Genomic DNA, 25,218 nt, shown 5'->3' with positions numbered 1-25,218 from the left:
TGCTTTTTCTGCATCCAAGGCTACTACTATACTCTTCTCCTCCCTTTTTTGTGCCAAATGAATTATGCTGAGTAGCCGAGTTACATTATCTGCCAATTGTCTATTTTTAATAAATCCTGTTTGATCCATATGTATTAATTTTGGTAAATATTTAGATAATCTATTCGATAAAATTTTTGCTATTATTTTATAATCCGTGTTCAACAAAGAAATAGGCCTATATGATGCTGGTTTTAAAGGATCTCTATCTTTGGCAATACTATTACAATCGCTGTTGAAAAAGATTCTGGGAGTTTATGTATTTTTTCCGCTTGGCGTATTAACTCCATAGAAGGAGGAAATAATAAATCTTTAAACCTTTTATAAAATTCAGGTGGAAAACCATCCTGTCCTGGAGATTTATTACTTTGGAGTAATCCTAAAGCTTCTTCAACCTCTTTTAATGTAAGAGGCATATCTAATCCCTTCTGTTCTTCCAAATTCAATTTTGGAAGAGTTACTTGTGATAAAAACCTTGCTATCTCATTAACATCATTTTGTGATTCCGATTGATGTAATTCAGAATAGAAACTTTTGAAGGTTTCATTAATTTCTAAAGGTTTATAAGTAATTTTATTTGCACTTGTTCTAATTGCATTTATCGTTTTGGAAGCTTGTTCTGTTTTCAACTGCCAGGCAAGAATTTTGTGTGCTCTCTCACCTAACTCATAATACCTTAGCTTAGTTCTCATAATTGCTTTTTCCATTCTATATGTCTGAAGCGTATTATATTGTAACTTCTTATTGACAAGTTGTCTTCGTTTTTCTCCTGTCATATGTCTTTGAGATTCTTTTTCTAATTTTGTAATCTCTTTTTCCAAAGATCTAGTTCTGCCATATATTCTTCCTTAATTTTAGTTGTAGAACTTATCTGACCCTCAAATATGCTTTCATCGCATCCCATAGTATAAGTTTATCATCCACTGAATGAGAGTTTGTATCCAAAAAAATTTGGATATGTTTTTCCATAAAATCATAAAAATCTTGACGTTTTAATAATGTTGAATTAAATCTCCATCTATAAGTCACTTCTTCCTTATCAGTCATTATTATTGTCATTAATAAAGGAGAATGAACTGACAATATTCTTGCTTTATATTCCATATTTTTCACTCTGTGTTGAATATTCATTGATATAGGAAAAAATCTATCCTTGAGTAAGTTTTGTGTCTATTAGAATAGAACGAATAGTCTCTTTCTTTGGGATTGATTCTTCTCCATACATCAATCAAATTTAAATCTTTCATCAATGATAAAGTTAGTTTTACTACCTTCGATTTTGTGAAAGCCTTAGTTGATCTATCTAAGACTGGGTCTAGGCAAAAATTAAAATCTCCTCCTATTAATATTTTTTCATGTGCATCAGCCAAATTCAAAAAAGCTTCTTGTATGAATTTTGCATCATTTTCATTTGGTATCCATAATTCAGAAAAAAGTTGACAGTGTATAATCACGTATCTCCTCGCAGAATCGGTTATTACATTTTGTATTCTAATTGGTAACGTTTTATTAATCAAAATTGCTACTCCCCTCACTTTTGAGTTAAATGAGGCTGCAACAACACTACCCACCCAATCTCTCTTTAATTTCTGATGTTCTGTTTCTGTTAAATGTGTTTCCTGTAAGAAGGCTAAATCTACCTTCATTTTCTTAATATGTGTTAAGATGCTTTTTCTTTTCACCGGTCCATTAAGCCCATTAACATTAAAACTCAAAAAATTCAATAAATGAGTCATTATTCTTAACAAAGTGACTCCAATCTAAAACATTACTTAACATCTCAACTCTCATAGTTCCTTAGGGAATCTCTTTAAACTTCACCATGTTGCTATGTGTTTGCCACCCAATCTTCCAGGCAAAAAGAAAGAAATAAAAAAAAGATAAGATACAAAAAGAAAAAGGACAAAATACCCCCCTACTAATGTTGTGAATGAAAAAAAGCACAACACTACCCCCCTCCATTGTGCGGGTCGTGGCTATAGCCACGCTTGCAGACATGAATTCTGTAGCGATTGGTTAGTATTTCTTCCAGCTCCCCGTAACAAAAAAATTGTATATATATAGAAAAATTAATGTCAGTATTCCTAACTAATATTCTTCAAATTTTAACCTTTCTTCCCCTCTATCATATAATTAATAATATATTTATATATTCTTTTGCCTTTAAAAATCCGCCAGGTCTATTCCTTGACAAAATCTTCATCTTTAATCCATCTCGCTCCCCTGGGTTTGTTCTTGTATCTTCAAAGAAACTCGCACAAACTCCTCCCCTTTCTGGTAGTCGTCAAAAAATCTTTTTTCTCCAGCAGCAAAAAAACTTCAAGGTTGCAGGATAGCGCAGTATAAATTGATAACCGTGATCCCAGAGGACTTTTTTCACTGGATTATATTTCTTCCTTCTCTTCAAGGGTTCATAATTTATGTTAGGGTAGAAAAGAATTTTGTTCCCTTCTATCATCAATGGCCCTTTTCTATTCTTGGCAGCTCGAGCAGCCACACGTAGAATCTTTTCTTTGTCTTGAAATCTTAAACATTTTATTAAAATTGATCGTGGATATTGGTCATCTTGTGGTTTTGGTCTTAGAGCTCTATGTGCCCGTTCAATTTCAATTGATCGGTCTTTCTCTTTCATTTGCAAAGTTTCCGGGATCCATCTTTGAAAAAATTCTATTGGATTGTCTCCCTCTATACCTTCTTTAAGACCAACAATCTTAATATTATTTTGTCTACTAAAATTTTCCAGCATGTCCACTTTTCCCAACAGTCGATTTCTTTCCGTTTTCCAGACAAGCGCATCATTTTCTGTTTTTTCCACTCTGTCATTAATATGCTCCATTGTTCTTTCCAACTCTTGAAGTTTCTTATCCATTTTCTCCTGTCTTCTCATAGTTTTATCATAGCTCAGCTTCATATTTCTAATCTCTATTTTTACTCCTTTTAATTCAGTCATTACTTGCAATAAAGCCTCTGTTACATCTCCATCATATCCTTTACTTTTAGTCTCTTCCAGTTCTTCCTCCTCCTCTTCATCTGTGTTCTCTGCGGAATCCGATTTTGACTCTGAGTCACTTTAGCTTGCAGTCGTCGTCGGTTCTTGTAGTATAGAGTTGTATCGATTTGCGCATACCAACTTCTTTGCGCATGCGCAATTCTGGCATCTTCTTCCCAGGGACCGCTATCGCCACCATTGCTCCATGTTCTTCTACACCAGAGATAAAACATGCCTCCTCCGAAGGAGCTGCAACCTGAGTCCGAGGATCCATCGCTGCATGAGGCCTTTTTTTCTTCCCATCTAGCGGCGACTTCACAATGGCAAACTTCTTCTGTTGCGATTTACGAGGCATATCGTAGAATAATCTTGAGAAGTTTATAAGTAGTTTTTGGAAAGTATTTAGTAACTTTGCTTTGTTTAAAGGGTACTTTGCTGATTTTTTACGGGAGAGCTGGATTCATACATCTCAAACCCACGTCATCACGTGACATCCCTCTGCTGGAGTGTTTCATTTTGGCAAACTTTTATGTTCTAGTTGGTCGTGCATACAGGTTCTGATTCCAGATTCGTCTCAGGTTAGATGTATCAGATCAGAAAGTATAAGGAATAACCGATACTGAATCTGTATGCATTGAATTATAACTATTTGTTAATGGCATTTCGTTAGCTTTCTGGGGTTCACGTAGGAACTCCATTTCATAAACTGCATATAAACGTTTAAGGTGCTCTGCAGAAGAACTTCCAAGTCCCTTTGCATCTCAGATGTTTCGATTGCTGTCTGTTTAGAAAATAGTCTGCAGAATTATTTCTACTGATGAAGTGTGAGACCATGCATTTTCCAACATAGTACTTAATTTGCCGCTTTTGTGCCCATTCTCCCAAACTGTCTAAGTCCTTCTGAATTCACTCTCTTTTGAGTTCTATTACCAACCTAATTTTCCCAATCTACCTGCATATTAAAAGTTCCCCTTACTATCATAACATTTCCCATTTGGTACACCATTTCTATTTCTGTTTTATTCTGCACTCTACATTTCAGTTACTGTTCTGGGAGCTGCATCTACTGCCACAGGGTCCATTTCCATTGCAGTTTCCTTACTGAACTGACAAGGATTCAACATCTTCCGATCCAATGTCAAATCTTTCTCAGTATTTGATGTCATTCTGTAACAGCAGAGCGATGCCATGCACCCAGCCTATGTTCATACCCTTTGGATACAATGTAGAATGGAAATTCTGCTACCCACCAAACAATCTTTCAGCAACCAGTCAGTGATGTCCACAAGATCATAATGTGACAATCTGTAAAAGCGCCGTGTTGTTGTGCTCAATAGACGTTGAGAACAGTATTGTAACCCTTTTTGATTCTGCATCCCTCATCACTGATACTCACTCTGCTGGTAGCTTTTTTTTCTTTCGATCATCTGCCCACCTTTCCTACCAGACTGACTGCATGCTATCTGTTCTCTTTTACCATCCGCGCTGTCCTGACCCCATTCCCTTCGGTTTCCACCCCCCTGCAAAATTAGTTTGAACCCTCCCCAATAGATCTAAGAAACCAGTGTGCGAGAATGTTGGTCCCCATTGGCTTCAGCTGCAACCCTTCCCTTCTGTACAGGTCATGCCTCCCCTAGAAGAGATCCAAATGATCCAAGAACCTGAAGCACTTCACTCCCTGCTGCAAATTGTCAGCCACGCATTTATCTGCCAAATCATTCTGTTTCTACCATCCCTGGCACGTGTCACAGGCAGTAATCCTGAATGTGTTGCGTCTCAGCATTCCGTCCAGCTCTTTAAATCCTCATTGCGGAACCACTTTGTACCAAGATTTCAGGCTGCTGTCCCTCCCGCTGCACAATGCTATGGATGCAATCCGAGTCCATAGCACCTGGGAGGGAGCAACAGACGATCCGTGTGTCCCGTTCACATCAACAATCTTTATTTTCGATTCCTCTGACTATTGAGTCTTCCATCTCAACCGCTCAGGACTCTCCCTCTTTCCCTTCTACAATCCATGGTCAGTGCAACCCACCTGGTCTCCGTGGCATTCTGCTGAGAGGATATTTCAAAAAATAGTATCCAAAATGATATACTTAGTATTCAGAGAATTTACCCAAGAGCTGCTGTGAGCTAACAGTCTATTCACCGTCTAATTCCTTCCCTGACAGTCACTCAGTTATCAGACTCCGGCAGCTCTGATGGATGATCTCCTCACTCTCCCGTAGAAGCTGAAGGTCTTGCAGCTGCTGCTCCCGATCCATAGCACAGTCTTGCAGAATCTGCAGCTGGATGCACCTCACATACATGTAGTTGCCCGTGGGGCTCCCAAGACTTCAACAGCCAACATGAATAACACGCAAAGGCCTTCTAAACTACACTAAGTACCCCCCTCATGTTACCCAGAGCCAGTGCCTCTTCTGTGCTGAAGACTCCTTTGAGCGAATGCCTGACAATCCAGTTTTACCACTGGCCTATCCCAACATCAATGCTGCAACAATGGTGGCTCCACTTGTGCAAACATTCACATGCTGTGTAATGGATAGGAACGTGGAACTGAATATACCTGAAGCGAAACTCCAAAAAATACAGTAATTTCTCTTTCAATGTCATTCCAGTGCCCGCAGTAACGCTGGTAGGCGGCAGCGATCGTTGTTCAGGGAGAGTGGAGGTGCGGTACAATGCACAGTGGGGAACGGTATGCGACGATGGATGGGGCACTGAAGACGCCAAGGTTGTCTGCAATGAGTTGGGTTGTCCCTCTGCTGCAGCAGCAATCTCGGGGGCACACTTCGGGCAAGGCAGCGGGAATATCTGGATGGATGATGTTGCGTGCAATGGAAATGAATCCGCCCTTTGGGAATGTTCCTTCCGAGGATGGGGGAGTCATAACTGCGATCACAGAGAGGATGCAGGAGTGATTTGTTCAGAAGGTAGGCATAGAACAAAGAACCTCTTTGTTTCTTCTTTCTGTCTATTGGGATTAACAAAGACTCTATATTTTAGTAGTTAGGCCAGCCACTCTAGTTGCTGTGGGTAAAACTTTGAGAATTTTTGTACTGATGCTTGACGTTGTTGGGCAGGCACAACTCAATTAACATTTGTTCTGCGTGGCTTCAGGTGCTGGAGTGTTTCATTTTGGCAAATTTTTATGTTCTAGTTGGTCGTGCATACAGGTGCTGATTCCAGATTCGTCTCGGGTTAGATGTATCAGATCAGAAAGTATAAGGAATGTCCGGTACTAAATCTGTATGCATTGAATTGTAACTATTTGTTAACGGCATTTTGTTAGCTTTCTGGGGTTAACGTAGGAACTGCATTTCATAAACTGCATATAAACCTTTAAGGTGCTCTGCAGAAGAAATTCCAAGTCCCTTTGCATCTCAGATGTTTCGATTGCTGTCTGTTTAGAAAATAGTCTGCAGAATTATTTCTATTGATGAAATGTGAGACCATGCATTTTCCAACATTGTATTTAATTTGCCGCTTTTGTGCCCATTCTCCAAAACTGTCTTAAGTCCTTCTGAATTCACACTCTTCTGAGTTCTTTTACCAACCTAATTTTCCCAATCTACCTGCATGTTAAAATTTCCCCTTACTATCATAACATTTCTCTTTTAGTACGCCATTTCTGTTTCTGTTGTATTCTGTAGCCTACATTCCAGTTACTGTTTGGGGAGCTGCTTATACTGCCATCAGGGTCTTTTTCCGTTGCAGTTTTGTTACGCAATCAACAAGAATTCAACATCTTCGAATTCTATGTCACATCTTTCTCACTATTTGATACCATTGTCTAACAGCAGAGTGATGTAGCCTATGTTCGTACCCTTTCAATACAATGTGCAATGGAAATTCATCTACCCACCAAGCAATCTTTCAGCCACGAATCGGTGATGTCCACAAGATCATACATGACAATTTGTAAAAGTGCAGTAAGATCATCTGGATTATTTCTTATATTCTCTTGAATGAGATCTAAGGCTTTGAGTATAGTGCTTGCAACCATTTTTTATTCTGCATCCTAATGCACTGATGATGCTCACCTTGCTGGCTGCATTTTGACCGATCATGTAGTTGCCCTTCCTGACAGTCTGACTGCCCGCTACTTTTGTTGTTTTGTTGTTTTGCTGTCCTGACCCCATTCCCTTTGGTTTCCACCCCCCTGCAAAATTAATTTAAACCCTCCCCAATAGCTCTAAGAAACCAGTGCACGAGAATATTGGACTGCATCGGCTTCAGCTGCAACCTTTCCCTTCTGTACAGGTCATACCTCCCCCAGAAGAGATCTGAACAATCCAAGAACCTGAAGCACTTCACCCGCTGCTCCAAATTCTCAGCCACACATGTATCTGCAAAATCATTCTGTTTCTACTGTCCCTGGCACGTGTTGCAGGCAGTAATCCTGAATCTGTTGCATCTTAGTATTCTGTCTAGCTCTTTAAATCCTCTCTGCTTAACGTCTTTGTACCAAGACTTCTGGCTGCTCTCCCTCCCCTGCCACAATGCTATGGACGCAATCTGTCTCATCTGTTACCCAGGCATCTGGTGCGGCAACAGACCATCCGTGTGTCCCGTTCACCTCAACAGAATTTTTTTTTTCAATCCCTCTGGCTATTGAGTCCTCCAACTCAAACGCTCCCAACTCTCCCTCTTTCCCTTCTGCAATCCATGGTCAGTGCAACCCACCTGGTCTCCGTGGCATTCTCCTGAGAGGTTATCTCAAAAAATAGTATCCACTATGTTTTTATTATTATTTAGGGTAGTTACCCATGAGCTGCTGTGAGCTAACTACCTATTCATCGTCCAATTCCTTCCCTTGACGGTCACTCAGTTATCAAACTCCTGCACCTTAGATTCCCAGAACATCTGATGGATGATCTCCTCACTCTCCTGTACAATCTGAAGGTCTTGCAGCTGCTGCTCCTGATCTATAGCACGGTCTTGCAGTATCTGCAGCTGGACACACCTCACATACATGTAGTTGCCAGTGGGGCTCCCAAGACTTCAACATCCAACGTGAATAACACGCAAAGGCCTTCTAAACTACACTAAGTACCCCCCTCAAGTTACCCAGAGCCAGTGCCTCTTCTGTGCTGAAGACTCCTTTGAGCGAATGCCTGACAATCCACTTTTACCACTGGCCTATCCCAGCAATCAGTGCTGCAACAATGGTGGCTCCGCTTGTACAAACATTCACATGCTGAGTTATGGGTTGGAATGCAGAACAAGAGAGGCAATAAGGATGAGATGCTTGTTTTGTCAGGTCAGTCGTCTGAGTGCTTCTGGTACCGTGTAATCCAGTACTAGCTGTTGCACGGTCGGGTGGTCAGTGACTAAACCGGCTCCCCCACCAGGCTTGCCTGGTGAGGAGGTTGGCTAGACACCCTGCAGGACGAAAAACAAGACCTATCAAAGGGCAGATGAACCCTCTCGTAGGGTCAACAGCCTTCTAGCAAACACGTGCCGTGAAGCGCGGAAAGGGCATCCCTTCATCGAAGCTTTGTCTGGCCATTCACTGCAAAAGAACTTTCTCCAGCCGTCTTGGACCCCACCATGCCGCTGGATCTGGGAGGGGATGTCGAGAGGGTGGGTCTGGACCTGTGCACCCCATACTCACCTAAATCCATTTACGCACACGCTGTTGCTTTCTGAGGAGTGAGGTACCACCCCACTAACCGACTGAAAGGAGCCATCATCATCCTATGGGATGGATAGCGAGAGAGAGAGAGAGAGAGGGGGAAGGATGAGATGGGCTACACGCGAGTGTTCTGAAAGAGGTGCCTATAGATATCATAGAGATATTGATCATGATCTTTAAAGAATCACGAGATTCTGGAATGATTCTACAGTACTGGAAAATTACAAATGTCACTCCACTCTTCAGGAAGGGAGAGAGGCAGTGAAAGGAAATGGTAGGCCAGTTAGTCTGACCTCAGTAGTTGGGAAGAGGTTGGAGCCGATTGTCAAGGAGGAGGTTTTGTGGGTACTTGGAGGAACATGATAAAATAGGCCATGGTGTCCTTAAGGGGATATCTTGTCTGACAAATCTGTTGGAATTCATTGAGGAAATAACAGGCAAGATAGACAAAAGAGCATCAGTGGATGTCGTGTACTTTGATTTTCAGAAGGCCTTTGACAGGGTGTCAGACATAAAGCTGCTGAACAAGATGAGAGGCCATGGTATTACAGAAAGTTACTAGCATGGATAACTCAGTGGCTGATTGGCAGGAGGCAAAGAGTTTGAATGATGGGAGCCTTTTCTGGTTGGCTGCCAGTGACTGTTGGTGTTTCACAGGGTCCTGTGTTGGGACTGCTTCCTTTTACATTATACGTCAATGATTTGGAAGATGGAATTGATAGCTTTGTTGCAAGTTTTGCAGATGAGACAAAGATAGGTGGAGGGGTATGTTGTTTTGAGGAAGTAGAGAGAATACAGAAGGACAGACAGGTTAAGAGAATGGGCAAAGAAGTGGCAGATGGAATAAACTGTCAGGAAGTATATGGTCATGTACTTTGGCAGAAGAAATAAAAGGGTGGACTATTTTCTAAGTGTAGATAAAATTCAACAATCTGAGATGAAAAGGGGCTTGGGAGTCCTTGTGCAGGTTCCTTTAAGATTAAATGGCAGGTTGAGTCAGAGGTGAGGAACGCAAATGCAATGTGAACATTCATTTCAAGAGGTGTATAATGTAAAAGCAAGGATATAATGTTGAGCCTTTAAAAAGCACTGGTGAGGAGTATTGTGAGCAGCTTTGGGCCCTTATCTTAGAAAGAATGTGTTGACATTGGAAAGTGTCCAAAGGAGGTCCACGATTGAGAGGCTTGTGATATGAAGTGTATTTGATGGCTCTGTACCTGTACTCACTAGAATTCAGAAGAATTAGGGGTGACCTAATTGAAACTTGTTGAATGTTCAAAGGCATCTTTCAAGTGGAGGTGGAAAGGGTGTTTCATGTGGTGGAGAGTCTAAGACCAGAGGACGCAGTCCCATAATACTGAGGTGTTCTTTTTGAATAGAGATGAGGAGAAATTTCTTCAGCCAGAGAGTGGTGAATCTGTGCAATTTATTGCCACAGCCAGATGTGGTGGCCAAGTCTATAGGTATATTTAAGGCAGAAGTTGATAGGTTCTTGACTAGTCAGGGCATGAAGGGATATAGGAAGAATGCAGGAAATTGGGGCTGAGAGGAAATTGAATCAGCCATAATGAAATAGCAGAGCAGACTCTTGGGCCAAATGGCCTAACTCTCCTCCTATATCTTATGGTCTTATGATAGGAGGCAGGAACCAGAGGGTGGGGGTTGAAGGTTGTGTCTCGGAATGGCGGCTACAGGGTTGATCACATATTCACCAGGCCTGATCACTAAGGTTGTGGATGACACAAAATGATGAATTCTGGGAAGGCAAACCAACACAGAACTGTACTGTCAATTGTCAGGTGAGACAGGATCATTTACAAGGGACCTGAAGATCAATGTTTCTATTTACACAGAGGGTGGTAAGTAGATGGAATGATCTGTCAAAGGAAGTGGTAGAGGCAGATACAATAGTATCACAGAAGAGGTATTTGCATAGATTTGCTTGCAAAGAATGCCAGTTTATACTTTATACTTTATTGTCGCCAAACAATAGATACTAAAATATAGATTCTTTGCTTCCTTCTCCCTGAATTACAAATCGATAGTAAATATTAAAAACTTAATTTATAAATCATAAATAGAAAATAGAAAAATGGAAAGTAAGTTGGTGCAAAAAAACCGATAGGCAGGTCCGGATATTTGGAGGGTCCGGCCCAGATCCGGGTCAGGATCCGTTCAGCAGTCTTATCACAGTTGGAAAGAAGCTGTTCCCAAATCTGGCCGTATGAGTCTTCAAGCTCCTGAGCCTTCTCCCGGAGGGAAGAGGGACGAAAAGTGTATTGGCTGGGTGGGTCGTGTCCTTGATTATCCTGGCAGCACTGCTCCGACAGCGTGCAGTGTAAAGTGAGTCCAAGGACGGAAGATTGGTTTGTGTGATGTGCTGCGGCGTGTTCACGATCTTCTGCAGCTTCTTCCGGTCTTGGACAGGACAACTTCCGTACCAGGTTGTGATGCACCCTAGAAGAATGGTTTCTATGGTGCAGCTATAAAAATTAGGAGGGTTTTAGGGGACAGGCCAAATTTCTTTAGTTTTCTCAGGAAGTAAAGGTGCTGGTGGGCCTTCTTGGCAGTGGACTCTGCTTGGTTGGACCAAGTCAGGTCATTTGTGATATTGACCCCAAGGAACTGAAAGCTTTTGACCTGTTCCACTTGCGCACCACCGATGTAAATTGGGTCGTGCGGTCCGCTACTCCTTCTGAAGTCAACAACCAATTCCTTGGTCTTGCTGACGTTGAGGGATAGGTTATTGTCTTTGCCCCATGCCAACAAGTTCTTAATTTCCTCTCTGTACTCAAACTCATCATTACCCGAGATACAGCCTACCATTGTTGTGTCATCAGCAAACTTATATATTGAGTTTGATGGAAAGTTGGCTACACAGTTGGTCTTGGAGGTTTAGTCTCGCAGGGGAGTAGCTACGTCATATACCCAGACCGGCGGAGCGGTCTTCTTCTTGGGGGCCATCCTCTGCGACCAAGCGCTGAGCTTCGGGAGGGACGCACATGGAGCTGTGAGGGAAGGGGGACACCTGCCTAGCCAGCCAGATCAGCCGAATCAACCTTAGCGATCAATGGGGTGACAGATGTCGCAGCCAGATCGCCCTCAGCACCCAAGTTGCTGGTGAATGCAGCAGGCCAGGCAGCATCTCTAGGAAGAGGTACAGTCGACGTTTCAGGCCGAGACCCTTCGTCAGAACTAACCAAAAGAAGAGCTAGTAAGAGATTCGGAAGTAGGAGAGGGAGGGGGAGATCCAAAATGATAGGAGAAGACAGGAGGAGGAGGGATGGAGCCAAGAGCTGGGCAGGTGATTGGCAAAAGGGGATTTGAGAGGATCAGGGGACAGGAGGCCCAGGGGGAAGGAAAAGAGGGAGGGGTGGAAAAACCCAGAGGATGGGCAAGGGGTATAGTCAGAGGGACAGGGAGAAAAAGGAGAGTGAGAGAAAGAATGTGTGCATAAAAATAATGGATGGGGTACGAGGGGGAGGTGGGACATTAGCGGAAGCTTGAGAAGTCAATGTTCATGCCATCAGGTTGGAGGCTGCCCAGATGGAATATAAGGTGTTGTTCCTCCAAGCTGAGTGTGGCTTCATCTTTACAGTAGAAGAGGCTGTGGATAGACATGTCAGAATGGGAATGGGATGTGGAATTAAAGTGTGTGGCCAGTGGGAGATCCTGCTTTCTCTGGCGGACAGAGCGCAGGTATTCAGCAAAACGATCTCCCAGTCTGTGTCGGGTCTTGCCAATATATAGAAGGCCACGTCGGGAGCACCGGATGCAGGAGATCACCCCAGCTGACTCACAGGTGAAGTGTCGCCTCACCTGGAAGGACTGTTTGGGGCCCTGAATGGTGGTAAGGGAGGAAGTGTAAGGGCATGTGTAGCACTTGTTCCGCTTACAAGGATAAGTGCCAGGAGGGAGATCAGTGGGGAGGGTTGGGTGAGAGAACGAATGGACAAGGGAGTCGAGTAGGGAGCGATCCCTGCGGAAAGCTGGGGGTGGGAGGGAAAGATGTGCTTCGTGGTGGGATCCTGTTGGAGGTGGCGGAAGTTACGGAGAATAATATGTTGGACCCGGAGGCTGGTGGGGTGGTAGGTGACGACCAGGGGAACCCTATTCCTAGTGGGGTGGCAGGAGGATGGAGTGAGAGCAGATGTACGTGAAATGGGGGAGATGCGTTTAAGAGCAGAGTTGATAGTGGAGGAAGGGAAGCCCCTTTCTTTAAAAAAGGAAGACATCTCCCTCATCCTAGAATGAAAAGCCTCATCCTGAGAGCAGATGCGGCGGAGACGGAGGAATTGCGAGAAGGGGATGAAATTTTTGCAAGAGACAGGGTGAGAAGAGGAATAGTCCAGATAGCTGTGAGAGTCAGTAGGCTTATAGTAGACATCAGTAGATAAGCTGTCTCCAGAGATAGAGACAGAAAAATCTAGAAAGGGGAGGGAGGTGTCGGAAATGGACCAGGTAAACTTGAGGGCAGGGTGAAAGTTGGAGGCAAAGTTAATAAAGTCAACGAATTCAGTATGCGTGCAGGAAGCAGCGCCAATGCAGTCATCGATGTAGCGAAGGAAAAGTGGGGGACAGATACCAGAATAGGTTCAGAACTGAACTAGCTGAAATAGGTGCTGAACACCTGCGCTCTGTCCGCCAGAGAAAGCAGGATCTCCCAGTGGCCACACATTTTAATTCCACATCCCATTCCCATTCTGACATGTCTATCCACGGCCTCCTCTACTGTAAAGATGAAGCCACACTCAGCTTGGAGGAACAACACCTTATATTCCACCTGCATTGCCTCCAACCTGATGGCATGAACATTGACTTCTCAAGCTTCCGCTGATGCCCCACCTCCCCCTCGTACCCCATCCGTTATTTTTATACACACATTCTTTCTCTCACTCTCCTTTTTCTCCCTGTCCCTCTGACTATACCCCTTGCCCATCCTCTGGGTTTTTCCCCCCTTCTCCCTGGGCCTCCTGTCCCATGATCCTCTGATACCCCTTTTGCTAATCACCTGTCCAGCTCTTGGCTCCATCCCTCCCCCTCCTGTCTTCTATCATTTTGGATCTCCCTCTCCCCCTCCCACTTTCAAATCTCTTACTAGCTCTTCCTTCAGTTAGTCCTGACGAACGGTCTCGGCCTGAAACGCCGACTGTACCTCTTCCTAGAGATGCTGCCTGGCCTGCTGCGTTCACCAGGAACATCGATGCGTGTTGCTTGAATTTCCAGCATCTGCAGAATTCCACGTGTTTGCGTCCCCTATTTTTACAACCTGGGTCCTGTCTGTGAGGAAGTTGAAGATCCAGCTGCAGATCTGAGTGCTGAGGCCCAGGTTCCGGAGCTTAGGAATCAGTTTATTTGGAACGATGGTATTAAAGGCAGAGTTGTAGTCAATGAAAAGAAGCCTTGCATATGTGTCTTTATTCTCCAGGTGTTCTAAGGAGGGATGTAGGGCCAGAGAGATGGCATCTGCCATTGACCTGTTGCTCCGGTAGGCGAATTGCAAAGCGTCAAGGTTGACTGATAGGCTGTGGTTGATGTGTGCCATAACCAATCTCTCGAAGCACTTCATAGCCATTGATGTCAGAGCCACAGGTCGATAGTCATTCAGGAATGCCACCTTGCTCTTCTTCGGCACTGGGATTATCGTTGCCTTCTTAAAACACGAGGGGATCTTAGACTGAAGCAAGGAGCAGTTGAAGATGTCAGCAAATACTCCAGCTAGGATGGAATGGTTGAGGCAGGTATATTAACAATGTTTAAAATACGTCTGGACAGCTATATAAGCATAGACACAGGAGCAGAATTAGGCCATTCAGTCCATCGAGACTGTTCCACCATCTATTATTAGCTCTGTTATTTTCTCAACCCCATTCTCCTGTTTCCTGTCATAACATTTGATGCCCTTTCTGATCAAGAATCTGCCAGTCTCTGCTTTAAATATACACAATGACTATGCCTCCATAGATTCACCATGTTCCAGCAAAAGAAATTTCTCCTCACCTCTGACTTAAAGCCTCCTATTCTGACGTTGTGAACCGTGGTGCTGTTGGAAACTCCTTCTCCATGCCCACTCTATCCTGGCCTTTTGATATTCGATACGTTTCAATGAAAGTCCCCACCCCAATCGTTCTTCTGCGCTCCAGGCCTAGAGCCATCAAATGCTACATGGACGCGAAAGGTTAACAGAGAGATGGAGCAAACACTACAAATGGGATTAGCTCAGATGGAAACCTGGGTCAGCACAGAGCAGTTGGGCAGAAGAACCTGTTGTTGTACTGTATGACTCTATAATATTCTGAAAGAGGAGGAAGGGAGAAGACAAGTTAGGTCTTCAGTGAAGCTTGGGACAAGCAGTTCGGCCATTTTGGGAGAGGCCGCTGTGAGAGTGGGTCCTTGCGTAGGCTTCAGCATGAAGAAGCTTAGTGCATGGCCCAGGTTCTCGGCGCGAGGGCAGGAACTTTAGAAAGAGAAGTCTCATTGATTGACCAATTGCAGGACGGAACAAAATAAATTATTCCAAAACACTCAGCAAATGAAATACATAACACAGTTGTTAAAAACAAGACCCTAAATAGTAGAGTGGCAGTGTATGTGTTTTGCTCTGGAAACATTGACGTCATTTTGTTGTAGAATTGGATCTATTTTCTCAGATTTAAGTGCAGGCAAAATAAATGATTCCAAAGTACTCAAAACTAATTTAGCTGATTTGGTAGTTTTCTTACACAACTGGATCTGCCATGGCCACTTTATTAGGTAGACCTGTTCACCTGCTTGTTAATGCATATATCTAATCAGCCAATCATGTGGCAGCAACTCAATGCATAAGACGTGGTCAAGAGGTTCAGTTGTTGTTCAGATCAAATATCAGAGTGGAGAAAGAAAAGTGATCTAAGTGACTGTGACCTGGGAATGATTGTTCGTACCAGATGGGGTAATTGAGTATCTCAGAAACTGCTGAGAGGTCAGAAAAGAATGGTTGAAGCCGACAGGAAGGCAATAGTAACTCAAATAACCTCGTGTTACAAAGGTGGTGTGCAGAAGATCATCTCTGAATGCTCAACACGTCAAAACGTATAGTGGATGTGCTCTCGCAGCAGAAGATCATGAAGTTACAACAGTGGCCACTTTATTAGGTACAGTAGGTAAGTCCAGATGGAGTTGCTTTATTGGGTAAAGGAACCAAGCAGGAAGTCTTCCACAGCACCGGTATCTTTTCCTGACTCAGTCTCAGATTGTAAAGGTGCGTCAAAATACCAGAGAGCAGGTACCCACCTGCTTCAAAGGAGTGACGGTAATACCAGTGGCCAAGAAGAGCAGGGTGATTTGACTCAACAACTATTGCCCAGTGGCACTTATATCTAATGTGTTGAGGTGTTTTGAGAGGTTAATGATGGCTAGAATCAATTCCTGCCTTAGCACCGATCTGGACCTGCTGCAATTTACCTAATGAATGTACAGTGTTTGCAATATCATGGGCTCTCCACTTGGTCTTGGATCACCTGGACAATAGTAATACTTATCTCGGGCTGCTGTTTATTGACTACAGCTCAGCATTCAACACAATCATACCCTCGGTAGAAATCAACAAGCTCCAAATCCTGGGCCTCTGTATCTCCCTCTCCAGCTGGATCCTTGACTTCCTGTCTGGGAGACCACAGTCTGTGCAGATTGTGCCAGTTGTTCTTGTATTTCCAGCTTCAGCTGTTATAGCACCATCACCATCTCCATGAACATCAAAATATTCTGTCAACTTACGTGTTTTTGTTATCACAAGTTGGTCTCTTCCCTCTTTTTCTTCTTTTGCTTTACATTTTGCACTTCCAGATGTACAATAACATCCAATATCTTTGGCTCTATTGCTCATTGCTGTCTACATGAAAACAGCAGCTTTGCCAAATCGTCGTTGTTGTGGCGTGGATGAAATCACAGAGCGCTGCGTTACTTGTAGGTAAAAGGCAGTTTCTGTATTCGACAAAACAAGGTTACAGCAGGCAGAGACCGCTGGCAGAACAGGTCTAACTGCCTTGTGATTGAGGCTCGATATTTATTTGCTAAATACAAAGGACAGTTCATAGTTAAAAGTATAGACAATTCTTTGAAGTTTTCACATCTTTTGATTAAATTCATTCTGCCGGCACCAGTATGCCTAAGCTGCAATTCATGGCCTTTAGGAATGCAAGTTAAAATCCATAATACATTATTTGGTATGTTACGTGCTAACATAGAGGACAGTTCATGTTCAAAAAAAGCATAGATATGGTGTGTTTGCAACTACCTGTAAACTTAGCATTCTTGTGCCAGAGATGCATTGTTACAAATCAAACTGGGTTCACAGCTATTAGGAAATGCATTGTTATAGAAACATAGAAACATAGAAAATAGGTGCAGGAGTAGGCCATTCGGCCCTTCGAGCCTGCACCGCCATTTATTATGATCATGGCTGATCATCCAACTCAGAACCCAGCCTTCCCTCCATACCCCCTGACCCCTGTAGCCACAAGGGCCATATCTAACTTCCTTTTAAACATAGCTAATGAACTGGCCTCAACAGTTTGCTGTGGCAGAGAATTCCACAGATTCACCACTCTCTGTGTGAAGAAGTTTTTCCTAACCTCGGTCCTAAAAGGCTTCCCCTCTATCCTCAAACTGTGACCCCTCGTTCTAGACCTCCCCAACATCGGGAACAATCTTCCTGCATCTAGCCTGTCCAATCCCTTTAGGATCTTATACGTTTCAATCAGATCCCCCCTCAATCTTCTAAATTCCAACGAGTACAAGCCCAGTTCATCCAGTCTTTCTTCATATGAAAGACCTGCCATCCCAGGAATCAATCTGGTGAACCTTCTTTGTACTCCCTCTATGGCAAAGATGTCTTTCCTCAGATTAGGGGACCAAAACTGCACACAATACTCCAGGTGTGGTCTCACCAAGGCCTTGTACAACTGCAGTAGTACCTCCCTGCTCCTGTACTCGAATCCTCTCGCTATAAATGCCAGCATACCGTTCGCCTTTTTCACCGCCTGCTGTACCTGCATGCCCACTTTCAATGACTGGTGTATAATGACACCCAGGTCTCGTTGCACCTCCCCTTTTCCTAATCGGCCACCATTCAGATAATAATCTGTTTTCCTATTTTTGCCACCAAAGTGGATAACTTCACATTTATCCACATTAAATTGCATCTGCCATGAGTTTGCCCACTCACCCAACCTATCCAAGTCACCCTGCATCCTCTTAGCATCCTCCTCACTGCTAACACTGCCACCCAGCTTCGTGTCATCCGCAAACTTGGAGATGCTGCATTTAATTCCCTCATCCAAGTCATTAATATATATTGTAAACAACTGGGGTCCTAGCACTGAGCCTTGCGGTACCCCACTAGTCACCGCCTGCCATTCTGAAAAGGTCCCGTTTATTCCCACTCTTTGCTTCCTGTCTGCTAACCAATTCTCCACCCACACCAATACCTTACCCCCAATACCGTGTGCTTTAAGTTTGCACACTAATCTCCTATGTGGGACCTTGTCAAAAGCCTTTTGAAAATCCAAATATACCACATCCACTGGTTCTCCCCTATCCACTCTACTAGTTACATCCTCAAAAAATTCTATGAGATTCGTCAGACATGATTTTCCTTTCACAAATCCATGCTGACTTTGTCCGATCATTTCACCGCTTTCCAAATGTGCTGTTATCACATCCTTGATAACTGACTCCAGCAGTTTCCCCACCACCGACGTTAGGCTAACCGGCCTATAATTCCCCGGTTTCTCTCTCCCTCCTTTTTTAAAAAGTGGGGTTACATTAGCCACCCTCCAATCCTCAGGAACTAGTCCAGAATCTAACGAGTTTTGAAAAATTATCACTAATGCATCCACTATTTCTTGGGCCACTTCCTTAAGCACTCTGGGATGCAGACCATCTGGCCCTGGGGATTTATCTGCCTTCAATCCCTTCAATTTACCTAACACCACTTCCCTACTAACATGTATTTCGCTCAGTTCCTCCATCTCACTGGACCCTCTGTCCCTTACTATTTCTGGAAGATTATTTATGTCCTCCTTAGTGAAGACAGAACCAAAGTAATTATTCAATTGGTCTGCCATGTCCTTGCTCCCCATAATCAATTCACCTGTTTCTGTTTGCAGGGGACCTACATTTGTCTTTATCAGTCTTTTCCTTTTTACATATCTATAAAAGCTATAAAAACTCAATCTATATGAACTCAATCTACAGTACTTTGTCAAAGAACAGAAGGCTGATGGCTGAAGTCATTTATTTAAGTGTAAATGAATCGTTTACCAAAAAATCTCTTAACAGTCGTAAGCATACGGTGAGTTCGGATGCCAATTTCACCAGACTGCAGCTTGCAAGCATTTAGTGTGGGCGGGGCCCTCGAAAATGTGGGGCCCGTAGCATATGCTACTTTTGCTACTAGGTTAATCCGGGCCTGTGTGCACTCTCTCGATGGAAACTCTCCTGAACAAGTTTGACGGACTCTATCCCATCTCATTCTTTTACAGTATGGGAGTCCCAGTCAATATGTGCAAAGTTACAACCATTGTTACATACCCCGTAACTGGGTTGCCAAACCATCAGAAATGGATCACTCAGTTGGAGTCTGGATTACTAGAACTAAGAAAGTTTTATTAAAGAAACAAGCAACACAGTACTCTAATGGAAAGGATAATGAATGCAACAGTTCAGCAATGATAAACATACATGTACACAGAATTCAGATAACAGGATCAATCAAGCTCTATCGTTGTCTAGGGGTAAATGACCAGTTTCAAAGTGACGCAAAGTTCAGTTCAATTTAGTTCAGTTCAGTTCGCAGTAATCGCTGCCGTGGCGATGGACAGTGGGGGGAAGGAGAGAGAGAGCAAAAAGAATGAATATTCAAGGCTTCCACACAGACCTTCGCAGTCAGCTCTCGGGCGAGTCCTTTGTGATGTCATCTGAGGTCACCGACTGTGACCCCCTCCGTTTCCAGATACGATCATTTCCCTGCGCTGAACCTGGCACCCAGGCAAGGGTGGACACACACCAGGTTCCCGCTGATCGTCCCTTTCCACCCTGTGCGTCTATGGCCCGGTACTTCCCACCGACTTGTGAGAGACGCACCGCTTCCAGGGTCTTGTTACCTCGGGTGTCGTGTGTGTGTCCTGCCTTAGCGAACTTGTCCCTTTTTATCCCCCTGCTGGGGTATCGCCTGTCCATCACTTCAAACAGTTCAGGGTTCAAAGGGGGAGCCGGTCTTGACAGCTCTCCTTCCCCTTCATTAACATCTCCAAATGCTGCTCCATTGTTTTCCTTATCTCTCTCTCTCTCTCCTGAAGACAGGTGGCAGACCAACTGCTGATTCCATTGGTGCCAGCACAGGACAGATACATCTTAATCTTATGTGTATTCTTGTCACACCATCAACATTATATTTCTTGCAATAGCCTGTGATCTCTCTACAGATTTGCTCCTCTGCATCCCTTGGACTGTTGGGTGGTCTCTGTAATATAGTCCCATTATAGTGGTCATACCTTTCTTATTTCTCAGTTCCACCCATAACACCTCACTAGACTAGTTCTCCAGTGTGTCCTGATTGAGCACTGCTGTGACATTTTCCTTGACAAGTAATGCCTTTAATCCCTCTTACTGTACTGCATCTAAAGCAAAGAAGCCAGTCTGACACCCGGCGAGCTGACACCCGCCAGAGACTGCGTGCGCCCTCGTAATCCGGCCGTCCATCGCTGATTGGCTGCCGCGGCTTCCCACCAGAGACACCCCCCGCCCTCCCTCAGGCGCGTGACTCCGCCAGTGGCCGGGCCGCTCCCTCACTCTCTTTGGTGCTGCTATAAAAGGAGGAGCAAGGCTGGGGCTAGGGTGGTACGGTGTGCGTGGAGAATGGCGGGGGCATCGTCTCCTCTTGCCTATCGCCGCTCTTTGCTTTTGGCACAGTCACAACCATGGGTCGATATCTCGCCACCTGGGCGCTCCTCCTGCTCCTCGTCGCTCGTTCGGGGACTCACAGCTCAGTGGCGGTTCAGTTGATTCCTGTCATGGGGATCACCGCACTTGCTGCAGATTGTGGGATCTTGCAGAGTTCGCATTGCTGGAGTCATCAACCTGGTCGAGTGTGGGGGTGTTACGGGTTGGATCTTGCTGGCCCCGTTCTATTTTGGGTCTTGTTATTTAAGGGTTAAACTTCCTGGTTAGATCACACTTGGAGTATTGTGTTCAGTTCTGGTCGCCTCATTATAGAGCCATGTTTACTATCAGGATATTTAAATTGAGATGTGGAAGCTTTAGAGCAGCGGTCCCTAACCACCGGGCCGCAGAGCATGTGCTACTGGGCCGCGAGGAAACGATATGAATCAGCTGCACCTTTCCTCATTCCCTGTCACGCACTGTTGAACTTGAACATAGGGTTGCCAATTGTCCCGTATTTGCCGAGACATCCCGTATATTGGGCTAAATTGTTTTGTCCCATACGGGACCGCCCTTGTCCCATATTTCCCCCGCTAAGGTAAAAAGTGTTCCTATGAAACCTTTCGTGCCGAAATGGCGTGAAGCGAAGAAGCAATTAGCATTAATTTATGTGGGAACATTTTTTGAGCGTTCCCAGACCCAAAAAATAACCTACCAAATCATACCAAATAACACAAAAACCGAAAATAACACTAACACATAGTAGAAGCAGGAATGATACGATAAATACACAGCCTATATAAAGTAGAAATAATCTATGGACTGTACAGTCGGGAAGATGAAGGCAAAACCGATTTATTTTATACTTTATTGTCACCAAACAATTGATACTAGAACGTACAATCATCACAGCGATACTTGATTCTGCGCTTCCCGCTCCCATATTAAATAGTAAAAATTATTAAATATTAAAAATTTAAATTAGAAATCATAAATAGAAAAATGAAAAGTAAGGTAGTGCAAAAAGAACCAAGGGGCAGGTCCAGATATTTGGAGGGTACAACCCAGATCCGGGTCAGGATCCGTTCAGCAGTCTTATAACAGTTGGAAAGAAGCTGTTCCCAAATCTGGCTGTACGAGTCTTCAAGCTCCTGAGCCTTCTCCCGGAAAAAAAATTGTGGGAAAGAAATTGGCACTCAACGCGCATGCGCACACAGGTGCCCGCGCAAGGCTTCATGGTCATGGTAGTCTTTCCAGGGGTAAAGTGTCCCAGGATTTGTCTGCTGTTTTTGTCCCTTATTTGGGAGTGAGAAAGTTGGCAACCCTAACTGTAAAAGACATGTTGAGCTGAGTTTAACCCTACTTGAACCCACCCCCCCACTCGCCCCACCGTCGGCCGATCCACAAGAATATTGTCAATATTAAACCGGTCTGCGGTGTAAAAAAAGTTGGGGACCCCTGCTTTAGAGAGTATGCTGAGGAGAGCATGTCTTGTGAGGTTGAGCATGCTAGGGACTTGCTCTTTGAGGCAAAGGAGCATGAGAGGTGACTTAACAAAGATGTACAAGATAAGAGGCATTGATAGGGTGGACAGTGGAAAGCTTTGTCCTAGGGTGGCAATGGCTAACATGGAGGGGCATAACTTTAAGGTGTTTAGAGGGGGAATGTCAGAGGTAGTATATTTAGGTGTGGAACCTGGCACTGCCAAGGTTGTCATTAAAGACATTTAAGAGACTCTTATAGGCACACAGGTGACAGAATAATGGAGGTTTCTGTGTGAGGGAAGGGTTAGATTGATCAAAGGGTTGGCACAACAATGTGGACCGAAGAGCTGGCACTGTGATCTACTGTTCTATGCACATGGTTGCTGGGATCTTGCTGTGGGCACGCAGTGATGGGGAGGGAGGTGTTGTGTAGTGGGATCTTGCTGTGCACTTGTTGGGTGGGGGCTGTGCTATGGATGAATGGGAATTTGTTTGACTGTGCCTCGCCCATGTTGCATGGACGCTTGCCACGTGCAGACTGGATGGGGGTTGTTTTAGTGTTATAGACTTGTACAACACACACCTCGACCCTTTTGCCCACCATGTGGTTGCTGACATTTTTGCCCATCTACGCTAATCCCGTTTCCCACCCCCCACCATTAGCACCGTATCCTGATGATACATGTACTTTGAATATACTTCTACACCTTGCCCATTTACGTGTCTGTCCAAATACCTTTTAAATGTAGTGATTGAGCCCATTTCCACAGCCTCCGCTGGCAGCTCATTCTAGATATCAACCATTCTTTATGCAAGAAAAAAAAGTGTACCCCCTTGGATCCCCTTTAAAACTCCTTCTTTTCACTTGAAATCAGTGCCCTCTTGTTTCCATTTTGTATGGATTGGTTGGGATGTTGTTGTGTAACTGCTGAGTGGGATCTTGCCATGTACACAAGGTTGGACCTTATCACAGAGTGGGATTGTGTTTGTGCTTTGTGCATGTATATAGATGGGTGAGTTATTTTTAGCTGAGTCATTAGACACACTACGGAAAGAGTAGGGAATTTTCTCAATATCCCAGGGCCAATGCTTAGCCCAGTATCAACATCCAAAACATATGATTTTGGTCTCGATTTCCTGCCTGTTCTCTATGACTCATGACTCTGTATAGATCTCAGACATCTATCTTTATCTTAATTATATTCAAGGGCCAGGGCTCCTTAGCTTTCTAAGCCTTGTATTTTCACTTGCCTCGTTCACGAGTTCAAGTCTTTTGCCTTATTCAATATGAGAGGCTGATCAGTAAACGCTCAGTATGAAATCTAATCAGTAAATTGCAAGACCTGGGCCTCAATACCCCCTTGTGCAACACACCTACATGAAACGTTGCTGTAGAAAAGCAGCATCAATCATCAAAAGTCCTCACTGTCCAGGTCATGCACTTTTCTCACTGCTGCGATCGGGTAGAACGGGGTCCCCAAACTGTTTTGCACTGCGGACTGGTTTGATATTGACAATATTCTTGCGAACTGGCTGACGGTGGGCTGGGCAGGGGGATTGTTGGTGTACAAGTTCAACAGTGCGTGATAGGGAATGAGGAAAAGTGCAGCTGACTCATATAATTTCATATCACCAAATCATACTGTTTCCTCGCACATGCTTTGCGGCCGGTGGTTGGGAACCACTGAGGTAGAAGGTACAGGTGCTTCAGGACTGGCGCCACCAGGATCAAGAACAGTTAGTATCCCTCAAACTTCAGGCTGTTGAACAAGAGGGGATAGCTACACTCACTTAAGGACTCTGTTATATTGTTATTTAATGCTCATTATTTATTGCTATTTATTTGTATCTGCATTTGCACAGTTTATTTATAATTAACAATTCCTGATGTTTGCAGTTGCTGTCCTATAGATTTTCCAAGTATGTGTGCAGACAATGAATCTCAGGGCTGTATGTGCTGACATGTATGTACTCTGATAATCAATTTTATTTTGACTTTGAGATCAGAGGAGAATGTCCAAACTGGTTCAAGCTGACTCAACGGTAACTCAAATAACCATGCATTACAATAGTGGTGTGCAGACGAGCATCTCTGAATGCACAAACTGTCGAACCTTGAAGTGGATGAGCTACAGCAGCAAAACAGCATGAACATATACTCAGTGTCTATTTTATTAGGTACAGGAGATGTGTAATAAAGTGGCCACTGAGTGAGTTGGTGTTTGTGTGTGTTTGTGTTTAATGTCCATACTCAAGGTCTGGTCTCCAGTTGCATTGGAATTCCTCACCATTGACCAAGACGTCACTCTTGTCAACATCATGTACAAGAGCCATTCCACGTTAAAAATATTCACAATCTGAGGTAGCATGTCATCTTCAGCCTAAGAAGCATTACTCATAAAAAAAATTGGTATTATGCAAGTAATTCTAATATTCAAAGTACATTTATTATCAAAGTGTATATACAGAAAACATTTCTGCAGGGTATAGCATTCTTCGCTGAAGTGACCGGGATCGCATAGATGGCCCTGGAGAAAGCGCTCAAAAATGGCTTTTTAAAAAAAAAGAGTAACCAGAATCCAGGAACATATCCAATATGAACCGCAACGTCTCCCAAAATGAATCTCCAATTGATCCTTGCAATGTTGATCCCAAGACCCCTGCATTTCCCTCCGACAGCAGCTAACAAGAGGGAGAGGAATACCAATCATACACCAGCAGGTTGAAGCAAGGTTGAACTTCTGCTCGTCCTTGATGCAAAGCCTCGTTGACTTCAACCGTTCTGAATGCTTCAGTTGGAGAAAAGCAACAGTGTCGATCATGTTTCCAGGCCCCACACTCTGCTCCAAACCTCACTGAATTTCCTTGGAGACAATAGAGCACCAGATTGCTCAACTAGTCCAAAAACAAGCCATCAAAATGTAAATTACAGGTTCCAATGGCACGCCGATTAATAGTGGAACTTCATTTGAAATACGAAGGAGTAAAAGAAGCATATTTGTGAACTGTCAGCAGGACGTTGTCATTGGTTGTGTTGTTTGCTGGGCCATCTTGTGTGAACTAAACTGGAATCATTACGTCACTTTTGTGAAACACTTTATGATCCCTCTTGGGTTGTAAGAGATCTCCATTACAGCGTCAGCTGG

The 25,218-nt window shown here is 43.9% G+C and overlaps 1 protein-coding gene across 1 annotated transcript in view; it reads left to right on the top strand.

Moving 5' to 3' along the window:
* The window catches only part of LOC134338960 (deleted in malignant brain tumors 1 protein-like), a 52,260-nt gene that overhangs the window by 11,056 nt on the left and 15,986 nt on the right, over positions 1-25,218 (top strand). The window contains exon 4 of the mRNA XM_063035182.1: positions 5,647-5,961. Within this exon, the coding sequence (XP_062891252.1) occupies positions 5,647-5,961 (315 nt within the window). The remainder of the gene's footprint in view (positions 1-5,646; positions 5,962-25,218) is intronic.

This window comes from Mobula hypostoma, chromosome 28 (assembly GCF_963921235.1).
Source record: "Mobula hypostoma chromosome 28, sMobHyp1.1, whole genome shotgun sequence".
Classification (NCBI taxonomy): domain Eukaryota; kingdom Metazoa; phylum Chordata; class Chondrichthyes; order Myliobatiformes; family Myliobatidae; genus Mobula; species Mobula hypostoma.
This window is presented reverse-complemented; position numbering and strand designations above follow the sequence as displayed.